Source organism: Gadus chalcogrammus, chromosome 22 (genome assembly GCF_026213295.1).
Source record: "Gadus chalcogrammus isolate NIFS_2021 chromosome 22, NIFS_Gcha_1.0, whole genome shotgun sequence".
Classification (NCBI taxonomy): domain Eukaryota; kingdom Metazoa; phylum Chordata; class Actinopteri; order Gadiformes; family Gadidae; genus Gadus; species Gadus chalcogrammus.
In genome coordinates, this window is record NC_079433.1 from 9460944 (window position 1) to 9485541 (window position 24598).

General features: G+C 44.4%; 3 protein-coding genes across 6 annotated transcripts; 1 reads left to right on the forward strand and 2 right to left on the reverse strand.

Annotated features, from left to right (window-relative positions):
• Positions 1-307: 307 nt before the first annotated feature.
• On the reverse strand, positions 308-1976 carry s100a11 (S100 calcium binding protein A11). Its single transcript, XM_056582497.1, has 3 exons — positions 1879-1976; positions 1488-1621; positions 308-617 (listed from the first exon to the last, which is right to left on the reverse strand). Exons 2-3 carry the CDS (start codon positions 1614-1616, stop codon positions 483-485), a joined length of 264 nt encoding a protein of 87 aa, XP_056438472.1. The 5' UTR covers positions 1617-1621; positions 1879-1976; the 3' UTR covers positions 308-482.
• A 1287-nt stretch (positions 1977-3263) lies between these two features.
• pbxip1a (pre-B-cell leukemia homeobox interacting protein 1a) lies at positions 3264-11925 on the reverse strand. Of its 3 annotated transcripts, none has more exons than XM_056582496.1 (10): positions 11652-11917; positions 10811-10943; positions 10405-10489; positions 10216-10283; positions 9348-10086; positions 8636-8893; positions 7866-7909; positions 7599-7694; positions 7258-7438; positions 3264-6614 (listed from the first exon to the last, which is right to left on the reverse strand). In XM_056582496.1, the coding sequence occupies exons 2-10, from the start codon at positions 10880-10882 to the stop codon at positions 5530-5532; spliced, it is 2628 nt and encodes an 875-aa protein (XP_056438471.1). In that variant the 5' UTR covers positions 10883-10943; positions 11652-11917; the 3' UTR covers positions 3264-5529. The 3 variants fall into 3 exon arrangements, with proteins under 3 accessions (XP_056438471.1, XP_056438470.1, XP_056438469.1); XM_056582495.1 differs by lacking the exon at positions 11652-11917 and adding an exon at positions 11429-11645 and having other exon boundaries at positions 10811-10933; XM_056582494.1 differs by having other exon boundaries at positions 3265-6614; positions 10811-10933; positions 11652-11925.
• A 93-nt stretch (positions 11926-12018) lies between these two features.
• Positions 12019-15449, forward strand: LOC130375524 (cyclin-dependent kinases regulatory subunit 1). Of its 2 annotated transcripts, XM_056582499.1 has the most exons (5): positions 12019-12254; positions 12364-12503; positions 12750-12817; positions 12968-13095; positions 13866-15449. In XM_056582499.1, the coding sequence occupies exons 3-5, from the start codon at positions 12759-12761 to the stop codon at positions 13910-13912; spliced, it is 234 nt and encodes a 77-aa protein (XP_056438474.1). In that variant the 5' UTR covers positions 12019-12254; positions 12364-12503; positions 12750-12758; the 3' UTR covers positions 13913-15449. The 2 variants fall into 2 exon arrangements, with proteins under 2 accessions (XP_056438474.1, XP_056438473.1); XM_056582498.1 differs by lacking the exon at positions 12019-12254 and having other exon boundaries at positions 12465-12573; positions 13866-15447.
• Positions 15450-24598: the final 9149 nt, after the last annotated feature.

Sequence of the window (24598 nt, forward strand, 5' to 3'; positions counted from 1 at the left end):
CCTTAGCAGGACTCACTGGTCCCACTGAGCCAAAGGATCGCGCCCTACTGTATCACAACAGAAGCTTTACGCTTGGCCAGTCAGGCTTGTATGGACGTTTTGAAGGCCTATGGAACAGGATCAGTCTGTATTTCTCATGGGCATGGGAGCACCAAGGTGTAGGCTATTGGATTACAGGTCAATATGCCCCCGTAAAATCAAAGGCTGTAATACACCACGACTTAAATGCGGGTGGCCCAATGTCGTATATTTTCCTAGTCAATGAATAACAGCAGATAAAAGAGCAGCAGAAACCCAGGTCGAGAACAAAAACGTCTTTATTCAACATTTTACGATCTCAGAAATTGCTTAAACAAACTCTTCCAACATCATGAAGACATAAATGGGAAAATTAATTAGAGGTAAATGCCCTTCAGGGTACAGTGAATACAGTTTATTGCACTCAAATTCATTGCGCAATCCTCAGGAAAGGCCGTACAATTCTACTGAGTGAGTCCTGCTTGTTTGCCAGCCAGGGTTCCGATCAGCTGCCAGAACTCATTGAATGTCAGCTCCCCGTCGTTGTTTTCGTCCAGCGAGCTCATTAGCCGATCAATCACTGCTGGGTCGGCTGAATTCTGCAAGACAAACGACGTTGAGGAATGGGTCAAGCAAGCCATAGCCCGTCTCTAATAAGATAGGCCGTAGCCTACTGTTGCTGCTCGACAGGACTGCTCTGCCATCTATTGTCCACGGCTAGTACTAACTGAGGTGGACCGGTCTTTTAGAAGGAAGAATCCCTTCATTTAATTCAGTTCCTATCCTGTAAGCAACGATAGAGAGAAACCCTTTTCGGGAAAACCGCGACTTCAACAATGTTTTTAGATGTTCTAGTTTTAAAGTATAAGCTACCATACCATATGCAATGCTCCACATCTCATAGCTTTGGTTGTATCCTACAGTAGGCCTCCCTGAAACCCAGGTAAGCCGCCACTTTACTCAAGAAACGCACGCACACACAAACACACACACACACACACACACACACACACACACACACACACACACACACACACACACACACACACACACACACACACACACACACACACACACACACACACACACACCCACACACACACAAACACTAACAGAATCTTTCAGACAGGAAGAGAGAGTCTACTCTACTTCATGCATGAACATGCTGCTGCTGCTGATATCGAAACCTTGCCATAAGCAAGCAGATGATGTCACTCACTCTGGTTGCAACTGAATACAGTCAAGGTGTGACTTAATCAAATAGAACACAGAGTTCAGCTCTGGGAAGGAGGAGGAGCCATGTGCTAGCCTGAGTGTGTGTGTGTGTGTGTGTGTGTGTGTGTGTGTGTGTGTGTGTGTGTGTGTGTGTGTGTGTGTGTGTGTGTGTGTGTGTGTGTGTGTGTGTGTGTGTGTGTGTGTGTGTGTGTGTGTGTGTGTGTGTGTGTCTGTGTGTCTGTGAGGTGTTATACCTTGACCAGGTTGGGCAGGTCGCTCTTCACCAGGCTGTGGAACTCTTCCTTGCTGAGTGTGGTGGCTGCGCCGTCCTTGCCAGCATGGGTCTTGAACTGGGAGACCAGGACGTTGATGGCGGCTTCCATGGCGACTGGGAACCAGACAAAATAACCAGATAAATAAACAAAAAGACATTTACATCACGTTTGTCCCTAGGAAATATACAAGTTGTTCTAATACAGTTCTGTATAGAAGACAAAATAACCAGATTTAACAAAACAGACATTTACATCACCTCCGTCCATTGGATTTATACAAGCTGTTCTAAAACAGTCCTGTATAGAAAACTAAATAACCATATTAAATGGTTAGCTCGAATTCAGTTCTGTATAGAGGACCGGTACTCACCTGTTGGGATTGGATTCTGACTGCTTAAGAGCTGTTGGTGTTGGTAGTGAGTTCCTCGTCTCTTGCTTTTCCTCCAGCTCCCACATCCCCCTGCATTTATACCCAAGAAGTCTGCGAGCATCAGCGGAAAACACACAAGCCAAGCCACCCTCGTCTCCCCCATCCAGCATCTTATCTCTGCATGAGCCTGATTTCCACTGCCTAGGATAGCCCATACTGACAGAAACTGTGCAAATACACTCAAGCACACACACAGAGCAACAAATACACACATGTGCCCATTAACGGACACACATGTGTGCGGACACACACACACACGCACACCCACACAAGCGCATGCATGCAGACACGAGCGTGCACATACACACACATGCAAGCAGACAGTCACACATGCACATACATAATTGCACACACACACCAACACATACACACACACACACACACACACACACACACACACACACACACACACACACACACACACACACACACACACACACACACACACACGTACCCACTTGAACACAGGCACCTGCACACACACACAGGCACCTGCACATAAACACACACACACACACACACACACACACACACACACACACACACACACACACACACACACACACACACACACACACACACACACACACACACACACACACACACACACACACACACACATGGTTGGTGTTATCCTATAGAGAGCCACTTTGTAGTGATGACAGGGCAAAAGCCCATTTCAGTTAATTTATTTGCAGAGCCGGGGATTTCATCTCTGTCAGGCCATTCTAATCAAGAGCCTGAATCAAGCATGACTAAGCACTAATTAGTTTATACTCAACACATGCCTCTGTTACAGCTGTACGAATGGCCAACATTTCTTTTCTATGAAATTATCTCTCACAAAGACTGTCTTGTGTCCGATCTGACTGTGTATTTATGTCCACATGTACTCTCATCACTAAGTGGATTGGCATAAAAAAATAATTACTTGTGTTGAGCCTAAAGCTATTCCTCACAATTCCTGTTGCTTCTCCTTCCATCCCATCCCAAAGTGCTTGCGATGTATTGGCCGGTGTACCGCCATGGGCATAAATCCCAGACCTCAATCTAATTTATCCAGGAGGAAAAATGCTAAGTCTTAAGCCCCCGAAACAGACAGCTCTGTATCCTTATAGTGCAGATTGTGGACGTGCTGCGTGATTCATGTCTCCTCCTCTGTAGAATGTAAAGAATGACAAACACACACCTTTCCTCACTGCAGTTATTTGTCATAACTGGAATTCTCTGAATCTTGATTGTATCCGGTCCACACAGCCTCCAAACTACGATACTGGTTAGTTCACCTGGATGTTGAGTTCACCTAGGCACGGGGAGGGCAAGGTGTGGATTGTGTGTGTGTCATCTTTTACTCAGACTATTTCATCACATCTCCTTTGCCTTTATTAATCCGCAAGTCGTTGCAACATTTTTCTGCCAGACTGTGAGTCAACTATAATGTGGAGTCATTCACAATAGATAGGCTTGGTTATTAGGGAGCATTTTCCATTACTTTAAATTGGGCTCTTTATTTGTCCTAATAATGCACCATCTGCTTTTCTCATAAAAGGTTCCTGTGCCGTATTGGGAGATGCATTCATCAAGGATTCTAAGAAATAGTAATTAGGAAATGAGGAACCAATAAATTGCTTCATGATGCCCAGCCTCTGAGTTGTGTGGGTATAAAACAAATCCAATGAAATGTTGACAACGTTAATGGTGAAAACCTTTATTAACTCAACACTGGGCAGATACGATAGGGCAATGTCAGTAACACAGGGAAAATCAGGAACATGTATGTATTGATACATCTATTGCGTATCTTGAGCCCATCGGTGAAAATATCATAAACGACTACAGATGTAGTCAGAGCATTCATGTTATGCCATCACGATATATATCAAAAACTTTTTTAGGAAATTGCAGGGGGGCATTATTTAGAGCTTAACTTTTTCTCGGTATATTCACAGAGAAGCCAAACGTAAACCAAAACAAGCAAACACTTGGGAACGTTCTTTACATTCAACTCGTGCCCTTAGGAAACAAATTACAATTAAAATTGCACTAAACGCCTGCTGAAGCAAATCAATATCCTATGTAAATCATATCATGTTGTCAATCTAAACATTTACTATGCTAACAAAGGCACATAGTCAGCCACTTACACTATTTTAAAGCAAATACTAAATCGACATTGAAATGTTAACACTTTTAATAAGACCCTAAAACAAAGGTTGTAGTGCAGTGCCCAAAGAAATGTATTATTACAATATCTGACCATACTCTTAACTGAAACCTATGAACCCACAATCAGTACCTTGTCGCTTTAAACTTCACATCCACCTAAAGGGGGGAAACGTTTGGGTTTTATTGTGCCAAGAGTGAACGCTTTAAGCGGGGACACAGCATTCATCAAGGGATATTGTGCTTTCTGTATTAAAGTTTTACATCTACCAAAAAGGTGAAAAAAAAAAAAATGGCATGGCTTCCAAGGGAGAAACGAAGCCTACACCTTTCAAGATCCAACTGACTTATCCCCTGTGAGCAGTTTCATGGCTCCATCTAGAAAATACTCGCCAGAACGTGTTCTCGAAATCTTTTTTTTTTAATCAAGTAAAGGGTGTTGAAAGTGCCTCAGTGTTTTAGCTGTGAACATTTCAACTTTGGCTATTTGTTTCATCTATTACTTTCCTCATAACTTAGCAGCACTAACGTGTAACGAACACCTAAAGGAGAGATTGACTCTGGACACTTCCAAGTTACTCACAACCGACACTTTCTGGTCTTGGGAGTGAAACAAGAGCAATTGCCAAGGGCTTTTCAACAAACTCTGTGTTTGCCTTCTAAAACAAACTGCTGACGCAACTGGTTGGACCGGTTCTTGGTATAATCGCCCTGTATGGATCTGGGATCACATCTCTTTGGCAGTTACGCCTTCCTTACAAAAAAAACTTGCATACACTATTTAGCATTTGTGTTTAACCAGTTTGGGTTAACAGAGTGACACTGGAGGGCTAGGGGAGGTTGCATAAATTAACCCCTCTGACATTGACACTTATTCTACATCACTCAAACCCAGGTTGGTTCAACCGAACACAATAAGTAAATGTGTAAGTTTCATTGACGTCTTACCCAAGACAGCAATTGATGTCTGAATGTAAACTAGCAATTATTATTCCAAAGGGAATAAACAAATTATTTTGGCAAATAAACCATTTGAACTGCCTTTTTTAAGCCAACATAATCTGCCAGTTAATTCTCTTTGAGAGCTTGACATCGAGTTTTATTTGAACTCCAACATGCAGTATGTTCTGAAATAAAAAGGACACGCAAATCCACACACCAAAATTCAAACGGTAGGATTGCGATCGGAGCAAAGGAGCTAACAGAGGTAGGTTACAACATCTGCACCCAAAATATGACTACGGTTCTAGCTTATTAGGGAAAAGATTTGGAAGGGCATGTTTACAAGAGGACCGCCGTCTTTTGACCAAGAAGCCATTCAATACTAACAAACCCACTTCCTTGCTCTGGGAAACGATCCCCTGTATCGTGACCCCTGGTAGTGTCTGGTAGTGTGCGACAACTTTCTAAATCTCCCTCCGTCGCGCACTAGGCGGTGGCGGAGAACTTCCACAGCGCCTCGCGCTCAAACTCCTCCATCTCCTCTTCCAGGGCGTCGTCGTCGTCGTCATCGCCGCCTTCCAACAGGTCCGCCATGTCCTCCAGAATGTCGGCCACCTCCTCGGCGAACTCCCCGAACGGGACCCGGTCGTGTACGAACACGCCCCCCTGGAAGAACTCGGCGGTCAGCCTCCGCAGGGCCTCGCGGCTCTCGGCCGGGCAGCCCTCCAGCTTGCTCAGGTAGCCCTCCAGGAGCTCCTCGAACTCGGGCAGCTCCACGGGGTAGAGGGCCTCCGCGGCGGCGCAGCTCTCCACGCCGCCGCAGCCCGACAGCGGGCGGGCCTTCCTGCGGAGCTTCTCGCCCTGGTGCCGCCAGAAGCCCTCGTGGTCGTACTGCCGCCGCTGACGTGCGGGGCCGGGCGGATGATGGTGGTGGTGGTGTTGGTGCTTGTTGCCCTGGCTGCAGCTGTGGCCGGCGCTCTGGTCGCCGCCCTCGGACGCCGGGCCCGGCCCCGGCTCCTGCTTCCTCCTCTCCTCCCGGTCCGTCCTGCGCTCCGCCTTCTTCCCGTCCCACTCGCCCTGGTGTTTCCTCCAGGCCTCTTTGTGGGAGTTGTGCTTGTGCTGCTTCCGCTCCCTTCCTTCCTTCCTCGCCTCCTTCTCCTCCTCCTCTTCGTCCTGGTCGCGGACGTCGCCGCCGTCGCGGCCGTGCTTGTGGTCCCTCTTCCCGTCGCGGCGCTCCCTCTGGTCCTCCTTCTCCCCGTGGTAGTGGCGGACTCCCTCTCTGCGGCTCTCCCAGGGCTTCTTCCCCGCCAGCCTCTCCACGTGCTCCGACAGTCTCTTCTGGATCTTCTCCACGTCGTCCCGGACGCCCTTCCGGTTCCCTCTCTCCGTGTTCATCACCGACAGTCTTTTCTTGCTCTCCTCCAGGAGCGCTCTCTGCCGTTGGAGCTGGTCCTTGAGCCCAGCTCCCTGCTTGGGATCGGACCCCTGCTGGGCCTCCGCTGCCTCGAGGTGGCTCGCAACGGGTCGGCCACCGGGGGGAGTATCGGTTGTTGTTGCCGTTTCCTGAATCGCTGTGTGGGTAAAACATACATTTGCGTGGTTATTGGCTTTCATTGGTTACAGTTTATGTTCAGTTGTTTAGCATTTGCACAAGCTAACGTGTTCTAAACAAACATGGTCTTGTTTTGATGAATGTGGTGCGCACCTGGGGCTTTCGTGCCGCAGGTGACGCCCTTGTAGCTGCATAGCGGCAGCTTCCCATCACACTCACGGTACAGTAATAACCAAAAGAGTTCCTTAAAGTTGGTCTCCTCTCTGCGGTCTCAAGCGCCGCATGAGGTCACATAATGGTGATTGATCCTATGGCCCACTGATGTAAGCCCTTGCACCTTGCATTATGAATGTCACAAACTGAGCCTCGGGGGCACATTCCTGCCATGCAGTCAAATAACAAGCAACGCAGTTAGTGACCCAGCAGTGGGGGTTCGACCAAAGTGGGCTTGGCGAAGCTACCCCAGCAGACTCACTGCTTCACTCTCAGTCGTGTGCGCAGAGGCGCACAGTTCACAGAAGGGAACGAACCGGTTATCTTCAAGATTGCCCCTTTATGGAGCACTAGGGGTTAGGAGAAGTCTTGCTCAAAAATGCCCAGGGGTAGATTGGACATGTTGGCTTGCTCCTGCACCTCAGCCGGTAATAGAGCAGTGACCTCACCTGTGAGTTGACTGAGCTCGGCCACTCTTGCCCTCAGCATATTCAGCTCTTCCTTCAGTACAGGGAGTGACGACAACTCATCCTTCATGCGTGCGTTGTCAATTTCCAAATCGTCTGTGCCCTTCTCATCTCCTTTCATTGCTGCTGCCGCCAACGCCGAATCTAATTCTTCTTTCTGGGCCTGGAATAAATATACAGAATCTTAAATCTTTTGGAGATCCACAGATGGCAAGGGTGTGCTGCAACAATGGAAATATTGCAATATTTTTTAATGTGGAGGTCAGGGTTAAAGAGGGACAGACAGGGAGAGTTTAAAGTGGTTTTGTGGTTTTTAACTGTACCTGTAGCGTCGCTTCTAGCTGTGAGATCTTTTGGTTTTCTTGAGCTAATTTATCCAACATCTCTTTCATACCCTGTGAATCATCACTGGGCAAGATCTGTTATATAAACAAAAAGAAGGCCAAAACAACATGAAACACAGTCAACATACCAAACATATGAAGGTATTTTATGGCATTGCAGGAATTCCCCGGTGACACACGGTGGACACAGTCTCTGGCATCACGTAGGAGAAATGCAAGAGATGTATGCTGATAAGACGAACACACCTCTGTTTGTTCACCCACGTTCATCTCGGCAGAGTCAGTGTCATCTGTCAGAAGGAGGAAACAACGGCATGTCTTACATGTGTTAACTTACATGTTTTAATTACCTCGGCGATACTGCCAAGACTGCTCTCAAAATGGCAAGCAGGCCGTGGCCCCATACATCAAAACGTTACGGGCCAAACCTTGGTGATAAACAACATGTTTGGGGCCCACTGGGGGATATCATTGTTTTTTTGGACACGGTTGGTGTTCATTAGAGAAAAATAAGGGAAAATAACAAAACAATTGCAACGTGATAGATAGCTTTTTTCCTCCACATGTGCATCCACAAACGTCCATCACAAACCATCAAGCAAGACTCAACAAACTATTCAGTAGGCCTCTCGTTCAACAAATTGTGTTTCTTTGTGTGCTTGTTTAGACAGACTGCCACATTGTAAAAGCAGTGACATAAGGAGTCAGCAGTGAAACCGGATTAGGATTTAGAAAACCAGAAAGTGGGCCAGGTAGTTGAGAGGCTGTGAATGAAGACACCTGTTTATATGGTAAAACTCAATCAGTGGATCTGAGGGCATGACAGTGGATTGACTCGTGGATGGGCAAGTTTTATTCATGAGAAACTTTCTAGTTCAGACCTATTTTAATAGCGTAAGTAGCTGCAGTAACTGCACCGCAACGGCAAAAAAAAGCAAAGAGCAAGAGCAGTTTCGCTCTGGGCGGGACAATCACAGTGTTTGCGAGAGTAGCCTTCAGCAGCTGGCAGGACTCACCCGAGAGAAACAGAGACCCTAGGCAGAGCAGGACCAGAGCTCCCACAATGCACTTGTTCATGGAGAAGCCACGCTTTTCCTCTGTCTTATCTGGCATTCTGAACTCCACCTCCTCGTCTTCCTCATCCTCGTCCGATGTCCGCCGTCTGCGTGTCTCGAAGGAGGGGACGTGCCTCCTCCTCAGCCCGCCCTCGTCCTCGCTGCTGGTGTCCCCTCTGGCGCGGTCGAAGCCGCTGGACGGCCCCTCGGACCCTGGAGCTGTGGAGAACCACAGAGGAGATGGTCCACTGGTTAGTCATTTGCAAGAACACAAATCTATAGACTTAATGGTAACATTCTTCCCATAGTTATTGTAGCACGTAGCGGGATTCCGGGGGCCAACTTAAACCACATGTGCGGTATTCCATCTGGCCCAAGCTACAGAAATACCAGAAGGGGACATATTGTACAAATCAATGAGGAACCTTTGGGAAACAGACAGGAAACGAATGGGAACAATTAATGAAACTCATTGATGTCCAAAAACTCATCTTCTAACAAATAATTTCGGGATCAATTATGTATGAATGCAAACATAAACATTGCACCAGAGTTTTCCCCAGAAGACACCACTTGCTTTCTGGCTCCCTTCTCAAACCCCTCAGTTTAAGCAGAACCGACAGGGCTCCAGGCAGCCGTACTACGCTTGAACTCTAAATAAAAAGGCCCAAACCTTCTCCTGCCTCATCCAGGAATTCGTTTTCGGGAAGCAACTCTGTCTCTTCGTCGACCCCCTCCACCTCCACGCTTGGTGCTGGTACAGCTGCATCTGCGGGGCCTACCGTCTCTGGGACGGGGCTCTCTGCTGGAGCTTCCATGGGACGTCCTGCAGAGGGCCCGCCCTCGTCGGCAGCCTGGGGGAGGAGGTCGCTTGGTGTCAGGGTCTCAGGGGAGACGATATCCTGGGGCACCGCAACAGGTGTTGGATCATCCACGGGCACTGGATCCTCCGTGGCGAACGGAGTCGCCATCACCACCGAAGCCTCCATGGCGACCGGAGCCTCCTTGACAACAAGATCTTCCATGACGACGGGAGCCTCCGTGACAGAGCTCCTGGGCACCGGCTCCAGGTCGGTGGGTTTGTCTAGTGCCGGGATAGGAGGAGACGGGTCCGACTCCGGCTCGGCCTCGACCTCTGCCTCGGGCTCGGATTCGTACCCCAGCTCCCCGGGCGGCGGCTCTGCGACGTGGATGGCGAGAGGCACCCCGGAGGCGATGTTGGTGACGAAGGGGGAGCCCAGGTGCTCAATGTGGTCGCTAGGGGAGCTGGTCATAATGTCGTGGATGACGGGAGGCTGGCTGTCCGGGTCCAGGGCCGGAAGTGGCGTGAAGTGGGGTGGGATCGGGATGAAGCCGGCTGAGCCCGCAGCAATCAGACCCTCGTAGTCCTCCGGTGACGTCTCCTGACACACCTGGAAAGGGAGGCCATTAAAACCAGAGGGCCTTTCATAAAACGGTCTATTTTAAACATGTGCATGAACAACATTGAGTGTAGTTCAATTTTTGCACTGACCAGGCAAAACAGTTCATTGTAAACTGACCTGCAGGCCTTCCTCTGATAAGACAGTTTCAACCAGAATCTGATCAGGCTTGATCCCACCAGTGGACCCTGAAAACATTATTACAGTCCCTTCCATTACTGCATTCAATAGTAACTTATTAACTTAAAAGTAAATAATGTTAAAACATGCCGCAAAGAGAGCTACATCAAAGTAATACAAGTAGGTTACCTGCCACTTCTTCGGACAGACTAGGGACATCTCCCAAGCTTTCTGTACCATCATCTACTGGGCCAAGATTCTCCATTTCACCTTCCTGGGGAGTACAAGAACATACAGAAAGGGCATGACACTCCACAAAGACCCCCTCTCATTCAAATCTGGTAACGTTAATACAGCAGAGATGTGTTACCACTGACATTTACAGTGTGGAAAAGGTGAGTTACTTTGACACTTGCAATGTTGGATAGAATTACTTAGAGATCTAAGCTTATACGATTACATGTGGAGAAAATGTTGCATTGCTAATTCAACATTCACAATTCTCCTACTATAAAGAGATTAAAGGATAAGGCTGGAGAATTGTATTCCCAACCAATGGGGATATAGTAGACGTTTCTTTGTTTTTTTTTTATACCTCAGGGGAGAGGAGAGTCCAACTGTTTGTTGAGGAGCCGCTGCTGCCTGTGCTGTTGCTGTTGTCCGACATCGCCCTCTTCAGGCTCAGAAACCCACAGCAGGGGACAGATCAAGACTGATTCTGCATACGTCAATAAAAACAAAACAACGAGGGTTCATGCCTAAAAAGAATTGTAAGACTTATGCATTAACCACTAAACAACTAATAAAGGGATATGACATATGATCCATTGACGCCGCTATGGTATGTTGAAGACAAAGACAAACAATCTATAACAACCAGATAATTTGTATTTTTATGCTTATTAGACGGCGAACGTGGAATGGAAACATGTTAATGATCAAGAACCATGCAGTTAGAATCAATCAGCTGAATATGCAGTGGAAGGAGACATGTAGTAAGTTAGACTTTAACTGTCTGGTTGAAGCCATTACATGGCACTTTCCTGAAGCAAACAATTGATGAACAACACTTCTTAGAACATTTTAGTGCGTGATTTACAGGCACTCATTCATTCTCTCTCTTGGTGATAATGACCAAAAATGGCAAAATACAGACATCGGCGTCATTTAACCTTCGTACGAGCCCAAATACCATGGTTCCGACATATCTTACCAACAGAATAATCGCTACAATCAGGCTAAATCCATATATGTCGACCCAAACCAAATGATAAAGATATCATCTAAATCGCACGTCCAATGGTGATGGTAAACAAAGGATGACATCTGTATATATACACTCCTTCTCTTCCGCGTTCTCGAGCACTTTGCACACTGGTGGTGGGCTGTCACTTCATTTTTAATAAATTATTAAGAAACTCGATTTTAAAACTCACTTGTTCTTAACCAAATGTCCCGTATTTTGTCCAGTCTCGGTTTCTACGGACTATATGTTCTTCTCGTGAACTTGTTAACTTTGGGAATTCCTTGCTGCGTCAGAGCAGAGGAGAAGTCTGCCAATAGGATTTCAACATAGTCCTGTTGGGTGACGCCCCTCACCAAGTGAGGACCAATCCGATGGCAACGTCGTGTCAGGAAGGAAGTCGACGAATATTTATCTTGATTGACGGTCGCAGGTGAAAGTGGCAGGTGATGAATATAGTTCAGAGCGCTCCGCTTTTCACACACATGCATCCACATATATACTGTGAGGAGAAGCGCGAAGCGACCATCAGCACAATGACACGTCTGCAGTGCTATATTTGTCAGGGGATTACCACCATAGAGAAACCCCCCACTCATGTTGCTTGATACTACCAGTTGTTTCAACATGCCGATGTAGGTTGAATCTGGTTTGAATGCGACCTTTTCAAAAAAGTTCATTACTTTCGGAACTTTTGGAAATTTACAAGGGACAGACATGAAAATCACTTCAGAAAACGGAGAAACCTCCCTATACTCTATTTTCTGATTCCCTCACACAATATAATAACCATCAAGTGAGTGATTAGTTAAATAATAGGGTAGTTTACATTAATTTAAAATGAGTCTTTGCCATGTTTCTATTGTGCATCAATAGTGCATCACTGTTTCCGTTTCGAAATCTAGTGACGAGTTCCGGCGAGAACTAGGATTAACCAATGGCAACAAGCCGTATGCCAAACGACCAATAGCAGGCAGCGACAGTCTTTTGAAAGACGAAGGCGGTTCCCGTCTTTTCGAGAGGGAAACAAAGCCAAAGTAATCAAGTAAGTGCTCTTTCAGCTGGGCCGATAAAGGATAAAATCGTTGATTCCTCGTTTGTTTCAACGGTATATTGTAAGTATAGAAGCTTTATTAGAGCAAGTTAACACTGCCAATGTTTCCGAACTTCGATGTGGCGCACTGGATAATTATTACAATGACCATCCGCTGATAATGTGGATACTGTTCGCTTCTGCTGTCGACGCTGTTTGGCAGATTTTTTTTAATTTACATTATGTCCTTCTGTATAGGTTATCACCATGTCCCAAAAACAGATATACTACTCGGATAGATATAATGACGAGAAATATGAATACAGGTGAGCAGTTTACGCGTTTTCTAAATCAAAGTTGGTAAATGTCAAGCCGTGTCAACATGGTATTGCTAGCCTCATTCCCCTCGTGACATTATGCAATGTTGACCTGCTTATTGACTGACATCCTGTTTTGTTATTTCCTTGTGATTTTAGACACGTGATGTTGCCGAAGGATATTGCCAAGCGTGTGCCGAAAACTCATTTAATGTCTGAGACCGAGTGGAGAAATTTAGGAGTCCAGCAGAGCCAAGGATGGGTGCATTACATGATACACCAGCCAGGTAGTTAACCATTGGCACAACACCAAACTTGCCAGGCCGTAGGGTTCTGTGTGGACAACGTTCTTAAAAATGTATGCCATGGAAGTGTAGATATTATTTTATAAGGGTTTTGCTTCACAGATTGATGTTTTCATTATCCTCCTTAAAGACATCCATATTTGGATGTGTTTAAGGAAATTGACCTTAATCATGTAATTGTATCAAGAGCAGGTTGCTTTATCGCCATGTTAGCTTTTTGTTTTAATTTTTGTAATCCTGTTAGATTTGACTATGCCAGCATTTTCTAACATGCATATAGGTAATTTTTTTTTGACGGGTAAACTTTATCTGCTTTCTAACGGAGGCCATATTTGCTCTGACAAGGTACCCCATGCCTCAATATGTTCAGCAATGCACTGGCCCTAATAGTGGTCATTGTGCTAGGATTCATAACGATGTCCTATTAAACACCGGAAGCTTTGTTTTTTTAGACAAACTGATTCAATTGAGCCATTCCATCATTGCTCTTCATTATTTAGGAGTAGCCAAGATACAGATCCCTGCCTTCTAGCAGATTTGTCTTGTAGATAATATTTTATGCTGATGAATATGCCACACTTTAACCATCAACTTCAGAACTACTGGAGTAATCGTGTGGTACAGCCTTTGGTGGATACTTACAACGGTCTTGCTCTGCCAAATATAGTCTTGGCATCCCTTGTGACAAACACGCAGATCTCCACCTGGACCTTCACACTTTCTTACCTTTTGCATGCTCCTTTCTCCAACAGAACCCCACATCCTGCTGTTTCGCCGCGCCCTGTCCAAAACCAAGTGAGGTGTCTCCAGGTTCCCAAGGAGGTCAGTCCATTAGATAACCAGCCCCATGCCATCTCAGCATTGGACAGCTCTCATTGCCGAGATCGAAGGAGAAACAAACATGCTCTGCATGAGGTGGCAACCATTTGTTGAACTTTTTTGAGAGCTCCATAGTGGGGCTGATCATCTTGGACCTGGAGAGGAGAGAAAGACTAGCCAGAATTGAGGAGAGCTGTTTGAAAAAGATTCTTGACAGGATCTCTTCTCCTGGAGTGAAAACCTGTAGACTTGAGCCATCGGTGAGGCTCGATCTGCGACTATTATCTGTCACTGTCACTTATGTCTGTTTCTCTTCCTATTCTGTCAGTACATTCCACTATATATGTGTTTAAAGAACAGTGATCAAATTCACCAACTGGGTGAACAAAAATAGTAGGAAAAGCCCTGTTGAACAATATGCCTTTTGTATAATGTGCTCTAAAGAATGGTTTTGAGTTGGTATGGTCCATGTCAAAGTGCATTTGCGTAAATGTTTGTCTGAAACCATTTTTATTTTTATCGTGACATGATGCTGCTGAGTTGAAATGACACTTGATGGCATTTGACAATATTTATCATGGACATAAAAGCCAGCTGTGATTTCCTCCCCCCCCCCAGAGAAACATTTTACACATGCCAAATCTTTGTAGTCTTTATCGATAGCAAGATAATTGTTATGGCCTTTCTGACATAAAATTAATAAAAGCATTTAATTTGTTAAAGTAAAAATGCATATTATTTCATGGCTCATGATGATCCGACTTCGATGTCGTAGTTGTGATGGAGTTCCACACCCTGCCAAAAGGTAATCCCCTGCTCCTTAATGGCCTGTACATTAATTCACTGGAAAAGACAGGTTGGATAAAGTTGACCTTCTGTAACTCAATTCTTGTCATTTTGGTATAACTGTTTAGTAATTACTGATGACCAAATGGAAAGAGGCACAATATAACGTAAGAACTTAAACAATTTAACGATACTCAATGTTTCAGTAAACGCATTATTACGTGCACAAACCAAGGCCAACTGTTTCATTGTCAATCGTGACACAAATTTATTCTCCAGTGTGTCAATTTATACTGAGGTTAAGGTGTGTGTGTGAGTCGAATGTTTCACGTAAAAGATGCAGACATTGCATGTGAATGCTTTAATCTACTTCTGTAGGCCCAATACAGATGTGGACAGGTATTTAATGTTGGCCATCGCCCTATCAGACATCCCATGGCTGTCTCATTTCCGATCTTAAGTGGTTATATCCAGGCATTTTAAATTGTGCCTACAACCCAGTATACTTTTCATGCATAAAGTTTCACCATCTGTATAATTAAAGTTGTAATAAAATATTTTTTTCTAGGAAAACACAATTATCACGGGTTCATGTTGAATGGGCATGTGTAAAAACGTAATGAGATATGCGTTTTATTCCCCTTCTGCACCTGTGATAAAGGCCGTTTTCTTTCAGGGGTTTTTCATTACATTAAATCTAGAGCTGTTTTGTCATGGAATATTCATAGTCTATTGGTAACCTGTATTCAGTCGGTGTAATTGTAATCCAACATGATTGATGTTCAACCATGCATTCTGGAATATCATCATAGCTTATATTTTCAAATGCTCTGTGCAGACCTGTGTTCTGGCTCACCCCCAGTAATTCCATAAATGAAACTAAATTCTCGAGGGACGCTTACAGCATGTCCTTGTTTGTTGTGCACTCTAACTATTCAGTGCACATACAGGTGATGATACACGATGGCTAAATTCCACACGTCTGAAAACAAACACACGGACCAGAAAGTGCTTTGTAGAAGCTGAATTGTACACAATGATCCGGTGTTGCGTGGTGTCACCTCTGCTGTCCTACAGTGTGACGAGCACAGCGGGATACGCGCGTGGACCTTGAAGTAATGCGCGGTGACATGCGGCAGACAGTACACGTGGACGTGTGACGTGCCGACGTTGCCGGTGAATATTAATTTTGGCAGCCGGGATCGCTTTGTGGCATCTGTTGTCTGGGCACTGGGTTGCTGACCCTGCTCGCACCTCGCTGTCAGTTATCTTGTCTTGTTGAACCTCGCGGGTGGATCGGTAGGGTCTGTTGAAAGATAAAGACATTGCGTGAACATCTCTATTGAGGTTTTGAATCATCATTTTTCTTGTATTCAAATTCATGTTGGGAAAGGGGAAAATACCTTAATTCACGATAATTACAATTCACCATTTACAATGCACATGAAGAGATGGGCCCTTAATGCACAGGGGATACAACATATCGCTTCGACACTGTCCTTTAAAAACCGACATTCAATGAATTTGAAAATCAAATGAGTAGGTTAAGTTGTTGGTCGAAAAATAAATATTTTTTCATACAAAATATTTGGTACGCAAAGAGCTATTTTTTGACCGACATGTAGGTCTTAACAAGTTATTTGTGGAAGCTCTGTGCAATCAAATATGTAGTTGATGGTAATATATCATTAAACAACACAAGAAAAGCGAATGACCACTGAACTTTTGATATCAATCAAGCCAAAATGTTTTGTTTTTGCTCTGGACTGCAGAGGGCACTATTGCAACATCTAAGAAAGTAAGGCTCATTGAATATCGAATTAATCTATATAAATCCCCAAAGTGTTTCTTGTCTCCAAAGGGCCTCACATTTTAACCGTTATCTACAGTTTAGCTGGGATTCTCTACTAGGCCTATATATCCTATATCCAACCTTCTAGCTGTTAAATACTTACCTTTAAAGTTTCCCATTGCAACAGTTGGACACCAAGGGTAGTAACAAGCTTACTGGTGGTGGGAGGTATGGATGATTGTAAGATTGTCAAAATATGTGGACAATTGAGGGCAGAGTTTTGGAAAATTGCTGAAAAATGCAAGTAATCACCTGCTTGTGATTGGTCAGCAATTGTAGGCTTCCGCAATGGGATCTAGAGATAGACGTCCAAAAGCTTACAGGGTGGATGAGGGAGAGTGAAGCCCTTCAGGGGGCTTTATGAACCCGGCTGCAATAGGTATTCGCCGATACTTTAAAACGATAACCCAAACCACAAACTATATTTACAGCCCAGCTAGGTGAAGAAAATTACAGTGCGATTTCAGCTCTGGACTGCAGCCTTTCAGAAAGGATCCTGATTTTAGATAGGAGGCATTCAGAAATGTATTAAAAGGAAAGGTTATTTGAACAATTATTTGACTATTATTTGAATATTGCTATATAAATACATATGTATAACTTGTGAAATAAGGCTTATTTATTTTCTGCCTCAAGACTTTTATCATTATAATTTATATGCAATTGAATACAAAGGTTTTAGGTTGCAATGGTAATGTTATTGTTCAACTGGCATCCAAGCCAAATGATTTCATCTTACAAACAATTTCTACAGAATGGATAAATGCTAAATGTTCATGTTTACCTGTGTGTAGAAATGTGGAAATTCCCGAATTGAAACTGCAACATTTCCAGAGCTTTGCCTCCAAAAGTATCCTGGAAGTGTGGAGATTCAACAAGCTTTATGAATAATTTAAAAGAAGAAAAGCAGTGTGATGAAACATGAAAAAAGGTGTGAAGGGATAAAATATCAGCTAAGCACCAAGAGAGAAAGGAATAAGGAAGGGACAATAATCTACACCCAGAATAGGAGGTGAGAGACCCTAATAAAACATACAGCAAACAGCACTACCGGGACGAGAGAGAGAGAGAGAGGGGAGAGAGAGAGAGGGAGAGAGAGGGAGAGAGAGAGAGAGAGAGAGAGAGAGAGGGAGGGAGAGAGAGAGAGAGAGAGAGAGAGAGAGAGAGAGAGAGAGAGAGAGGAGAGAGAGAGAGAGAGAGAGAGAGAGAGAGATGGGGTGGTGTTGGGCGGGAGAGAAAGAAGGTCAGACGGAAGGTGGGAAGCGGTATAGCGAGGAGGGATATTTATGTCTGGATGAAGCTCAGTAGTGCAGTGTGATGCCCTCTAAAAGGAAGCCGTCGGTATTTGAATCGAAGGAGGAGGAAGAGAGAAGGAAGCTGCCTCACAGTTCGAGGTGGGGGAATGGGGAATGCATTAATTGTGGCGTTAGACTTTGGACAAAAATAAATAATAAAAACTCTTTCTTAAAATTGAATTTTTGAACACTGTGAAATAATTAATAGGAATAATCAGTCAAAGTAGAAGGGAAAACGGCACCTCTTCCTAAGGTTCCTATTCAGTGAAACAACAGAGTCTCTATAATAGATTACATTTTGAATAATGCATTTAGGCAAAATCTATAATTTAGTTAACACGATTTGATGATTTTGCTCAGAAGGGCCTAACATAATTAAAAAATCAAATGTGAAATCAGCACTTATATTCAAAGCCACCAAAGTATTCCTTCTCCCAAAAGGCCTTGGGACCAAAATAGTTAAATAGGCACAAATGGGTTTTGGACATTTAATTACAATATTGCATCGGTAATCGGGTAGCACATTGAATAGCACCTCCATGTTCAACATTCTGTAATTCTAGTTGAAGTGAGGATTATGTCTCAACTAATAAATAACAGGGAGAATATTATACACAATAATATTAACTTTTCATTGCTATGTTTACTGCAGTTAATTTATAAATGCCGTTAAGAGGATACATTGTGAAATAGAGTACTAATATAAAGTTATACACACAGCAAACAAATATCACTATTAGTATATTCACAAGGATAAATCCTTATAATTAAGTGGTTTATTTGTGTAACTATTAACCATCTTTGATATGTAATTCTAGTCCCATGTGAACCAATGAACTAGGAAACGCCATTAGGACGTTGTCAGAACTTCTAATGGAGTTTATGCTAATAAAGGCATTTCTAATCCACCATAGCTGTCCCAAGTTATTTACAGTTTCAGTGTTTGAAAACCCATCTCTTACTGAAGATGGCAATTATACTGTTATACAATAAACCAAAGTTAACCTATGTTTAATTGATCATATTGAGTGAGCCAGTTGTTAAATTTAAACCTGGCCTGTACATTATGCATATTGTTGCAGCCCGGCCTTTGGGGAACTTGCCAGTAAAAAGACACCTCAGCTTCCAAAAACTTTAATACACCCAACTACCACATTCAAAGGGAAATACATTAATTCATCTTGAAAAACAACAACAATTTAGCCACATGGTGCATTGCCAAACAATCCACCCAACCTCACACCAATTACCAATAAACCCTCACAGACACACAACCAATTAACCCTCAAACAAACACACAGGGACACCAACAAAAAGACAGCATAGGGATATACTGTCATTATTAGGTGAATTTACAGCCTATGCTTTGACCCAGTCTAGGTACGCAACGGTAAATTAGCCCAATTAATATTTGCCTTGCAAATAAGGTAATTAAGGGAAAACAACCACATGACTGAACTTGATCAATGGCAATGTATTAGAATGTGGTGACGCTATTATTCCAACAGATAGTCATTTGAAGTTCACCTGTTGGTGCTATGTTGTTCACCCTGATACACAACAAAGCTCATCATCAATAAAGATAACAGAAAGCCATTCAAACAATGGGGACTTTCTCTGACAGACCCTGCAACACAGTTGGTCCTCCATCTTTGCCCTACATTCAAAACACAAGCTTTTTAATTGACATCGGAGCGTTTCCCCACTCACTGATTTGCGTCAGCCCACGTCCACACCTAGTCAATAAAGAAAGAACAATGGCTGAGAGCCTGCGGCTGCAGCGGTTACCTCGGTTACCTCATCCATCCCCACCAGTCACTCCTGGCGTCGGTGTGAGGAATGGCGCTAATCCTTCCGGTGATTGTCGATGTTGGAAGCTTATGGCCCCGCGTGTGTCGCCGCGCGGTGCCATTGATTTCCCCCGCGGAAACCGACGTTGTCGTATGAATTTATGGTATGTGGACGTGCTTAAAGAGCATGGACTGTTAAGAATCGTTGAGCGTTTAAGGTGGTCTGTTGAATCGCCCGGCCGAAGGGATTTGCGTAGAAATCGAAAGAGCTGTGTTTTGATGTTTTTTTTGCATGTGCAAATTAAATTATATTATAATACACATTTCCTAACAAGTACTAACTATTGCCATTCTCAAGAGAAGTGTGCAAGATTACTTTGCAGCATGTTTTAGGAAGTGGAATCAAACCATAGTGGCCCAGGAGACCTCTCGGTGAGGGAAAATAGCGGGATGGAGAATTTGTTAGATATTCTAAACAAAACATGATTAAAAATGACAGGTGAGTGTTATTCAGCGTATCAAGTCAAGACGGGGTTGCTAAGCCTATTGATTACGATTTTTATTTTGGAGTTTTGTTAGAAAGTGGAGGCATTCAGCTAGAAATGTTATTGGTTATGTTAAGCCATACATTAATGTAGTCTTGTGAGGTCGTCCTGATGTTGTGAGTTCACATTCTGTTCCTCTGCAGATCAGTCCGGCCTTGAGCCCTTTGAAACCCTCTCCCAAAAATTTTTAAGCGATAGGACCATCAAGGCTAGCTGATGACGAGTAGCTCGTCAGTCCGCAGCATTAACTATGGGGAAAAGATGAACAGAAATTGGCAGGGAAGGCTTTTCCCTTCTTTTCTTTTTTGCTCTTATTCTGACTGGATTCAGCAAGATTTTTGAACAACGTAAGGCAGCGGCCATATGTGGAAATCAATTTCTGCCCAGCCAAGGCCAATATTCATTGCAAAATGCTAAGTTTAATATCCGGATAGTCTCACGAGGCTAACCTAAAAAAGCCAATACAATACATGCTTAAATTAACCTTTTATGACATCAAAGGCAAAGTATGTCAGAACATGTCACCAAAGATCTGCGAATTATACCGATTAACTCAAGGTGTAAGAGCTGGGAACCGTCAGAATCGCATGACATTATCCAAAGCCTGGTAGGTTTGACTCAAGTAATTTCCACCTAACTCGTGTTCATCCTTCAATGATATCTGTGCCTTGACGTCTTGGAGTTGACGTTCCGCAACTCAACGCTGCTTGGAAACCGACGGGTCACATTTAATCGCGCCCCTTTGTCCGTCTTGAATCTCAGCATCCAGTTCTCATGTGTCATGTCAATTTGCAGGTCTAAATGTAGTACTTTTTAAGACTTACAATTCAGACAACCATGTCAAGTCAAGACATCGTTTTTTGCCAATTGTCAATTTTAATTAAAAAAAATACATTTGCATCCACACAGACAGACAGACACACACACACACACACACACACACACACACACACACACACACACACACACACACACACACACACACACACACACACACACACACACACACACACACACACACACACACACATCCAATCATGTCTAACTCCCTATTGTTACATGGGCAATAATTGAGAATTGTTATATTCCTTCTTATTCACAATAATGGCAGTAATGGCCATTCATGCCCCTCATCCTCATGGGCACATTCGGTATTCTGCTTTGTCTCTCCATTGTTTTATACTGGATAGCTTCATTATTATATAATACTGTACACACAATAGGAAGCAATTCTCTTTACCCACCTTCAAGCAAGTTCCCCTTATGTGTGACAGAAAGACTATCTTGTGTCTTGAGGCTATTGGAGAAGAATATGGCTAAGAATGAATTGGCTGTCAAACACTGTGACACCGTCTCCACTACTTTTTCAGTGCTAGGCTTCTGAATCAATTTAGGGATCGACCGAGCACTTCATCTTGATTCTCAACCTTGGCAGATTCCTTAGCGGTCTTTTGTGCATTAGTATATTTCTCACATTGGCGGCTTACGGTCGAACCGTCTAACAATCTGACTTTGTAGAACAAGCGGCCTGTTCTGCCCTCACACTGCCATATTAATGAGCTGTATTGAACTGCACTTGTGGATTGAAGGCTATTTCCAAAGGAAGTGCCAGTGTGTGTGTGTGTGTGTGTGTGTGTGTGTGTGTGTGTGTGTGTGTGTGTGTGTGTGTGTGTGTGTGTGTGTGTGTGTGTGTGTGTGTGTGTCTGTGTAGTTTTATGTGTAGGGGTGTCTGTGTATGTGTTTATCTGTGGGATTGTGTGTCTGTGTGTTTGTATTTGTGTCGGTGTTTGTGTGTGTGTCAGCTCGATCATTTTTTATGTGCACATCTTTGTGTAAGTGTGTGTCTGTCTAAACATGCATGCATGAATAATGTATGAGTTTATGTGTGTGCATGTGCGTGTGTGTGTGTGTACGTGTGTGTGTCTAAACATGCACGTACTGTATATGTGATTGTGTTTGTCTCTAAACGTGCGTGTATATGAGTGTGTGTGTGTCAGGGGGGCTGCGTGTCCTTGCTGGCTATCGAGCCAGATGGAGAGGGGCAGGGCTGGGAAGGCCTTCCAGAGGGCCTTGATGTGGGAGGAACAGTCTGGACTCTATCGAACAGCATGAAAAGCCTTAAGAACGGCCCCCCCGTCGCCCGAACCCCCGCCCCCCTGATGGCAACACACACACTTCCCAAAGTACGCTAATCAATGGAGACGTTAAAATGACCTCACTCATCACAACTCGAATAACCCTCCGTGCTCCTGGTTTATCTCCAACGTGCATTACGGTGAAACCATGCGCACTATGCAGCCGTTCGGTGGCTACCCCTCCGTCTTCAGCCCCCCCCGGGGGAGATGCTGTTTAATACCTCAGTGCTCCATTTAGGAACCATACTCCCGTCTCTCACAGCCTCATCTGTTCACCCATCTTTCATATTTTGCATCCCCTTCCATAAGAGCCCCCCCCCCCCCCCACACACACACATTTTGCTTGATAGATAGGCAGTACATGAGGCGTTTCACCCATTTCTCCCCCCCCCGCCCCCAAACGCAACTCGCAGGGCGCAATCCAAACACATTGGAGTGTGATGGTTGTCAAATGGTAGTGGGGGTAATCAGACACACAGAGCAAAATGAATAATGCATGGCAATATGTTCGCATGGGTGGGATTATTATGTCTGGCTATCATTGTGTTGATTATTGCCAGCCTGCGCCTTGCCTTGCCACGGCTGATGAAATAAAGAGAGACATGCGGCCCGGCACAAGAAAAGCCGTCAAACGCCATATACAATAATGGGCCTGTCTCCGGCGCGCATTAGGCATACTTCACCGCTACACCTGGAAATTTGTGTCAATTATCTTCAGCGCTCGCCGCTCAAGGGCAGAGCGGTGTGGTGGCGTATTGGATTACACCCAGCACCCGGATAACAAGTGTGGTAATTGCACGGCGCTTTAATGTACACAACGCAGATTTGATCACGCTGACAGACACTTTGACTCGGACAATAGGGAGGGGTGTGTGAGAGGGCGACGCGGGGAAAGCACAACAGTGATTTGAGAAGGCAGAGGGCGATGATTGCTGTGACTTGTGTATGCTGTACTTGAAGCAGGGCTCACCTCGTGCACTGAATTGTGGATGCGTCCGGGTTAAAAGGCCAGGTTTCAATTCAATGTGACAAAATATGTAAAAAAAGCGAAACAGCCTAAAGTTTGAGACGAATGGAATCCGCCAGAAGTGCTTCCCGCAATGAACACAAATCCGCCGTACGAGATTGGCGGTTCCGCATGGGGTGGTACATTACGAGAATAGGAATAAACAATCCCCAGTATATTATGTTTCCCTCCATACAGTATATACAACTAAGGTCACAGCGGGAGGGGTTGTGGTGGATGTTTGCAGTGAATCCATGTGAAGAAGTTATAAATAATTCAGAATAAGTGAATCAGCAACATCCCAGCAAAACACCTACTAGCAAAGAAAATCCTATCAGACAGCGGCAGAAGTATTGGTTTATTTGTTTAAACACCAGGGACCGAATAGAGAGTTGCACTGAAGCAATATTCTCTAGTTTAAAAGGAAAAGATCACTCTATGAGGGACTCCATTGTTTTAACCCAAGAAAACCACGCAGAACCAATACCCGCTATAAACACAGGTTAGAGCGTAAGTGCGACAACAAAGAAACATGACATTTACACTCAGAACATGACCTATTCCATGCATTAACAGGAATGAATGTTTTCATCGTGTCAATGCATTGTCCTTGATGAAAAGGACCACATTTCCGTCACACAGATAAACGTGCGGTTCACATTCAGAGCCTGTTCGTATCCACAGAGGGCTCACGTGACGATGATCCCCTCTTCCTTGTTCTTATTTAAATTTATACTTTTTTTAATCTGAGCTAATGCTTTCACAGCCCGCATCCCAATTAGCTGTCAGCTACCGTGCCCTCCTTCTCAGGGCTTCTTTGCAGCTCAAATGGCTGAATTAGGCCCCTACCTTTAAAGATAATTACCTAATTGGGTTCTTTTTGTACGCTGTCAGGAGCGGAAGTACAGGGAAAAGGCTTTGATGAGGCTGTAATTATGTGGCCATGGCAGATGGGCCCGCGTTTGTAGTGGAGCTCTTAGCAGTGGGCTGACATACTCCTCAGTGCCCAAACTCTCCCCACCACGGACTCTGACGTACAACCGCATTCGCTCTTCATCCGATCCAGACGCATGTGTGTCTGTGTGTGGGTGATCCCTTCTTCTTCTGTGGATTAGGCATGTTTTGGTGTGTGCTTGTGTGCACATTTGCAGTGTTTCCCCCAGTACTGTGTTGGTAAGGCGGCCGCCTTGACAACAATAGGGCCCCGCCTTGACTACGAATGTATCTATATTTTTTTAATAAATATTTTTTAACCCA